A 7,500-nucleotide genomic window follows, 5' to 3' on the forward strand; every position below is an offset into this window, starting at 1 on the left:
GGAGAATATTTAATTCATATGATTATAGTTTTACTTTTACAATAAAAAGCTCTTCTAAGATTCAAATGACTATTAAATAAATCTCAGTTCACAAACATTTGACCATTTGACCATCTCTCACAGAAAAGACTGCATTGCACACACTACCACAACAGTCTGACAACATATGCTGGCCCAGAGATATCGGTGAGCAATAAGCCAACACTGTATGGATGTCCACGACTGGAAACCCCTCAATGAAATAATTGATTGTAGAAACCCAGATCTTTCAAAGGAACAACTACGGCAGGCTTACAATAGCTGAATTTTTTTTTTTTTTTTTTTTTTTTTTATCAGCAAGACAGATTGTACAGATACAGTTACAATATTGGTTATATTATGCTACATAAATAATATTAAGGTTGCAAACATCTTAACTCACAGTGAATTCCATATTTCATACATCTTACTTCTGTTTAATTCCAAAAATTTGTTATATCGTTCTCCATTAATCATCCTTCGCTGCTCCAAAAATATCTTCGTATGAAAATGTTTGACATAATTTTGTCACTGATATTTACATCTTCCATGTCACAAATTTGGTCTCTAAGCATCCACAATGTTACTATGTAAGTACTGAACATAATGTTACAAATGTTATTTTTTATTCTACTTAATTTGGGAAATACAAAGAAAATAAGCTCAATATTTCTACTAAATTTTGTATCACACAGATAACTCATTAATTCCCTTACCCATATTAGCACTTTCTTCGTTTTATCACAATCATAAAACATATGAATAGGGACGTCCTCTTTCCCACAGTTTAGACAATATGAAGAATCTGCCAAATTCATAACATGTAATTTTTTCCTTGTTGGCAGTGCCTGGTGAATATACTTGTAAATAACAGTCCTATCCTGGACATCAAGGAATTTACTGTTCATATTTTTCCAAATGCTTTCCCAGTTAAACAGAGGGAAATTCTCGACAACTTTCGGAATTTCATCTTTTCTAATACCTTTATAAATTGTTTTACTATTCATTATTGGAAAATTTTTGCATCGAATAATTTTCCTTACATTATCTATACACACATTATAATATACATTACCAGTAAATCCATATTCATTACATTCAAAGTCACAGTTTATAATTCCATCTAATCTAAGTTTACAATAGTAATACATTAAAACATTGGGTTCTGATCCCGACAAATACAGCTTTAGAAACTACTTATGAATATACTCAAAGCTTTGTCATGTAAGTCTTGGATACCCAGACCTCCTTCACTTCTGTGAAGCTTTAGCGTAGATTGTTTAATTGGCTGATAACGACCATTCCAGATATACTCAAATACCACTTTGTTTATTCTTTTGCACACTTGTATGGGAATAGGATACACATGCGATACATACCATAGTTTTGATAACACACAAGCATTAATGTATATAGCTTTTTGATGTAAGGTTAAAATTCTACTGTTCAACATGTTTAATGATGTCTCAACATTATTAGCTATATTATCCCAGGTGCTATTCAAACCTAATACATAATCATTCGAATAAACAATTCCTAAAATCTTTATAGAATCAACCACAACATCCAGGTAATCAAGTGGCCATGTGGTTTTCCCTCGGAAGTTACCAACGCCAATAATTTTGGACTTCTTGTTTCTATTTAACACCGCTCCTGTGGCCTTTTCGTATTTCACAATTACTGACTCGGCTTCAACGATACAATTCTCTGTTCTAACTATGATGTTTGTGTCATCAGCATATCCGACAACACCAACTGAAACTTGTCTAGGAAGTTTAATTGACTTTATTTTACTTTTCCTAATTAGCCTGTACAAAGGTTCTTGGTGAATAACATAGAGGATCATTGATAGAGGACATCCTTGTCTAACAGATCGTTCAACATTGATAGGATAACCCATTATATGATTTATACACATTCTGCTACATATACCAGTATAAAGCATCTTTACCAGTGCAACAAAATTATCTCCGAAACCAAAAGCTGTCATCACCTTGAGTAGAAAATCTATATCCACTCGGTCGAATGCTTTATTCCAGTCAAGAGACATAATTGCACAATCCAGATTTTTCTCATTTGCAAAATATATGATGTCCCTAACAAGCAAGTTACAATTAACGATTGACCTATCTGGCACGGCGCAGAACTGCCCTTGAGAAATTATTCTATTAAGTAGATTTTTAATTCTGTTACTCAAAATCTTAGAAATAATTTTATAATCAACACAAAGAAGGCTTATAGGTCTCCAGTTCCTCAACCTTTCTCTCTCATCTCCTTTGTGTACTAAAGAAATTATTCCGGTTGATTGGGATTTAGTTAATGATAAATTCTCGAATTCATTTCTAACAACCTCATGAAATTCTTTCTTAATAATATCCCAGCAATATAAGTAAAACTCAGCGGGTATCCCATCTACACCCGGAGTCCGATTCAAATTCATCGATTTTGTAGCTATCCAGAGCTCCTCCAAAGTAACTTCCCTTTCGAGTAAATCATTATCCTCTTCATCTATCACCTATCTATACTTGATAACAAATCGTCTTGTTCTGTGGTATCTAAATCAATCTTTTGATATAATTTCCTATATTCTGTTGTTGCATAATGTAGAATGGCTTCAGTAGAATCTAAGTATTCTCCATTATCCGTCAACAGATTTTCCATTTTATTCTTAATTGCTCTTTCTTTCTGTTTCTTTATCAAGTATGCTGAGAGTTTCTCGCCTTCATTACATTCTTCTAATTTTGCTCTTAACCTGATGCCTTCGACTTCCACCATTTTCAACTCTGTAATTTGATTCTTTAGATAATCAATTTTACCCTTATCAAAACCATCCATTTTGGAACATTCATGTTTTAGTCTACTTTCAAAATAATCAATCAGTCCAAAACGTTCATATTTTTTCATCTTACCACACCTTTGGAAAAACTTTGCTATATTTACTTTGGCGTATTCATCCCACCATAAACTAATGTTCTGAAATCTATTAATATTCCTAACAAGACCGACCCAAAAATCCTTAAACTGAGACTTTATTTTCTCATCTTTCAATAGTGATGAATTCATCTTCCAAAATGGTACTCCGACCTTAATACTGGGATTTATGTTTAATCGCATTTTTATGGCTGCGTGATCAGAAAAGGAAACATGGACACACTCTACATTTTGTATTCTCTCATATAATCTAGTGACGTAGAATCTATCAAGTCTGGCACCGTAATTACCCCTAATAAAAGTAAATTCAACAGAATTATTTAATGAGAACCATGCATCTTTTAGGCCAATGTTTCTAACCAAGTTTTTCAAAGCTATTGATTTATTGTGGGGATTTGGATTAGTACAATCACGGTCACTAACCACACAATTCCAGTCACCGCCAATTATAATGTTGTCGAGATTTCCCTTCATGTAATAGAGAAGTTCGGTACCTATTAGGTCATCTCGTTCCCGTTTAACATTACTACCAGATTGACCATATATATTGATTACTTGAAATTTAATATTTGAACTAGATAAACTTAAACTTATAATTCTATCATTCCAGTGCAATTCACACCTGTCTATCTTTATTCCAGAGTTTTTCCGAACAAAAATCAATGTACCACCTTTAAAACATAAAGAACCATTAAAGAATACATCAAAATAATCGCAGAGAACACACAAATATTTCTGCATTTTCACATTGTGCTCCTGAATGAGAGCAATATCAACTCTATGCTGAATTAAAAAGGATTTTACAATATATTGTTTCCTAGTGTCATTCAGACCATTTACATTTATAGTTATTAGATTAATATACATTGTGATTAGTCAGTAGGTCTCACTTTTTCTTAACTTGCAACAGTTTGTTACCTGACGTCTCTACTTCGCTGCTTAAGAGTCTATTCTTCTCTTCAGCGTTGAGCCCTTATGCCCAACGACTGTTGAACTTCGCCCTTTTCTTCCACTCTTTTTCCCATAATCTTTGCCCCTTTCCTTCTGAATCTCTCTACTGAATCCTTCTGATTACCTTCACACGGTGATTCATGGTTCCGATCTGAGCAGATAGCAGTAGGTGGCTTTTCATCAAAACACCCACTTACCGCTCCTCTTCGCTAGTTATACGGTCGACCATTAACGACTCAAGCATACCAATTATTTCTTTCCAGGATGTTTTCTCCTTAACATCCTCACTATCTATAGATAATTTCATTGGTCATTGTCGTCATCATCTTGAGTATTTTGTTCTGCATTCGCTTCCATTATTTCTTCGTATTCATCATCCTGTCCTAATTCGTTTTCTATAACTTTAATTACACTATCATCTTCGACCTCGCTGATTTCGTGTCCTATTCTTGCCGTCCTATTTTCAGTTGTATCTTGGCAATCTTCTATTGCCTGGCTTACCCGAATTACACCGTCCTGCTTTTCCCCTGAATGTGTTTCATTTACCTTATCTGACTTTGTACCGTTTTTCAGAAAAACGTCAGTACGGATCTCTCTATTTCCACTAGTGTTTTCCCGTCCTTCATACGGTATGACGATTTCCTCATCTTGGGTAGAACTTTGATGTATTTCAGCTTCCACTTGCAGTCTAGTGATTGATGACTCAGCATCTTGCACAATAAGTTTACTAACACCTTCGTTTTTCTTAATAAAGCTCTCTTCTAATGGAACAGCATTTATACTCTCATTATTAAGATTGTGTCGACTCATTTCTTGAACCCCTTCTCCATTCCTCCCCCTCCTCGCCTAGGTAACTCAGGAAAATCATTGTTACTGAAAATATTAGTTCTCTCTAAGTATGGAGTGGAACATTCCGCTGCAAAATGGCTACTCATTCCACACCTTCGACACGTTTGTGTTTGTCCATTGTGCCACAAAGATAAATATTGACCCTTATAGTAAAAACTTGAAGGAATATCTTTTTCTTAATCATCATTACAGTCCTAAGACCATTTAAAACATGTTATAACCTATTTCCCGAGCATTACTTTGCGTCACACCAAATACCTCGCCATATTTACTTAATATTAAAGCCACCTCTTCATCACTCATTTCAAATGGAACATTTCTTACACTTACATAAATCTTCGAACCTGATACATTACACACTTTTACCCTCAATTTACCTTCGTCGATGGTTATCTCCTCATTTTCATATTCCGAACAAATTCTTGTAAAGGTAGATTCATGCTTGAACTTAACGTAATATTTCTGTCGAGAAATAGCTTGAATTCCATATAGTTCATCATCGTCTAATTTCATGACATCACTGAGTATCTTCTCCATATATAAAAAGCCAATGAAGCCATCAAGGCTAACTATTGCTATTGTATTCTGTCGCTTGATGGGAGTTTCAGCAACAAACCTTCCACTAACCCCCCTACCATCACTCCAAGAAAATGGAGCTGCCATTACGAGTATTGTTTATGTGAGTCTCTGTCTCAAACACGAAAATTAATGAAACTTACTGTTAAACCATAACACAGTAGTGTCGAGAGGATATTCAGCGCAAGGCGAGCACCAATTTCTGCTGGGGCAACAACAGCCCCAGGCCATACTTCCACTGGTAGGTCCTCGTTTGAACACTTATTTTCGAATTTCGTCAATAAATTGAAAACGGTTTTCTTATGAAGTGTCACTGTTAGTACAGACAATTCGCTACATCTTCATGCACCTTCACTAAGTAACATTATGTTATTACTGAATTATCCTATTAAAAAGGGCGTTTTACTAGGAAGTCTTCGAACAACAACACACCGGTCCGCCGGTTCTTCTTCTTCCCCCAACAATAGCTGAAGTAAGCATCGCCCTACAGGGGCCAACATTGAAAATCCACCCGGATTCCAATTATATGCTACCTTCAAATAGAAAGCGATATGGATATTCTCTGTAATGGTGTAAGTTCTAGCGTGTGATTATGTGTGTGCGCCCGTATATATATTATATATATATATGTGTGTGTGTGTGTGTGTGTGTGTGTGCATAAGTATATAATCAACCATTATCATCTTTATAATCTGAAGATCTCTGAGTTTTGAAAAATTTCAACAGCATTTTTTTAATTTCTAGATTTTTTTTTTTAAATTTCTATATGACATAATTTCAAAATAATTAATCATAATCTTTATAGAATCTCATATGCATATATACTTCTATGTGTGATAGTGTATTCCTATGTTTTTTCTGGTAGGTGTGTGGCATAGGATCTACAAGGATAATTTTTTTAATGTCACAGCTCAGGGAATGAAAAGACCCTTTATAAACCTTACGAGGAAATTTCAAAAGACGGCTCGAAAACGACCAGCTGTATGATTATGGACTAGAGAAGAAGATGGATGATGTAAGGGAAGGTAGGAACTGCTAGGAAATGATTGATGAAAATATCACTGACAAGGAGGTACGGCGTGCGAGGTGTTAAGCGAGAGAAATTAATGGTGGTTTAAGTGTCCTCCTGCGTAAGAAAATATTTTTGGGGATAATTAGCACTATTAGAATGAACTTTTTTCTTTCAATTATAGTTTATTCTCGATATTAGATTGCCTATTCAACTGACATTTTACGTCGCCTTGAAATTCATGAAATTCAAATTAATATGGGATGTATACATATACTTTTCCGTATCTTATATATGTATCATTGAATTATCTTAAAGGACGGGATTCAAAATACTTTGTACTAAGAACAGCATACCTAAAATCCTTTTTTTCTTAAAACATTCATATTGATAAAAAAAAATATACTGGTCTCGTATATGTCGATGGCAAGGAAGTATTTTTTTATGTTGGTAGACATAATATGTGAGAGAGAGAGAGAGAGAGAGAGAGAGAGAGAGAGAGAGAGAGAGAGAGAGAGTGTGTGTGAATATGCCTTACAGGAATTAACTGTTTATTACTCTATTAAATGAATGAACTGTTTAAAAATTACTTTAATTTTTTTTTTTCTATTCGGTTTTAATCACCTCACTCCATTTTGATTATCTTCATGAAAGAACATAACCTTCTTTATCGCTATTGTTATCCCTGAAGTCCTATAACATAATAACAATGAATTGAAAAATGTGATGTATGAAAGCGATTAAATTCTTATACGAAAAAAGAGATACTTGACTCATTCAAACCAGTATTAATAGATTAATAGCTCTTTTCCTCTCAAATGAGACTATAACTCCAGCCACCTATTCCATTGCTTCTTGTTATAAAGGAGGAATTTTAAATATGTCTCGCAAGTATTTTTAGCAGTGCTTGCAAGGATAATAAGCTATTCATTCATGGTTTAATAACAGCTTCTTTCATAGTGTAATTTGTAAAAGACTATTCTATTCAGGAACGTTAGAATTTTATCATCTTAGGACTATAAACTTAATAAACTTGAGAAAGGATTTAACGTTATTTTCATATCAACTTTTATAAGATAGGTTCTAGCATATGCAAGTCTATCAGTGTCAGATGTGGTAAACTTTGTGGTTTTATTATGTGCGTGTATATATATATATATATATAT

At 34.1% G+C, this 7,500-nt stretch overlaps 1 protein-coding gene across 1 annotated transcript in view; it reads right to left on the reverse strand.

Moving 5' to 3' along the window:
• Window positions 1–5,705: 5,705 nt before the first annotated feature.
• The window catches only part of LOC137660018 (dnaJ homolog subfamily C member 7-like), a 16,027-nt gene continuing 14,232 nt past the window's right edge, over window positions 5,706–7,500 (reverse strand). The window contains exon 2 of the mRNA XM_068394749.1: window positions 5,706–5,858. Within this exon, the coding sequence (XP_068250850.1) occupies window positions 5,706–5,858 (153 nt within the window). The remainder of the gene's footprint in view (window positions 5,859–7,500) is intronic.

The sequence above is a fragment of the Palaemon carinicauda genome, chromosome 20 (assembly GCF_036898095.1).
Source record: "Palaemon carinicauda isolate YSFRI2023 chromosome 20, ASM3689809v2, whole genome shotgun sequence".
NCBI lineage: Eukaryota > Metazoa > Arthropoda > Malacostraca > Decapoda > Palaemonidae > Palaemon > Palaemon carinicauda.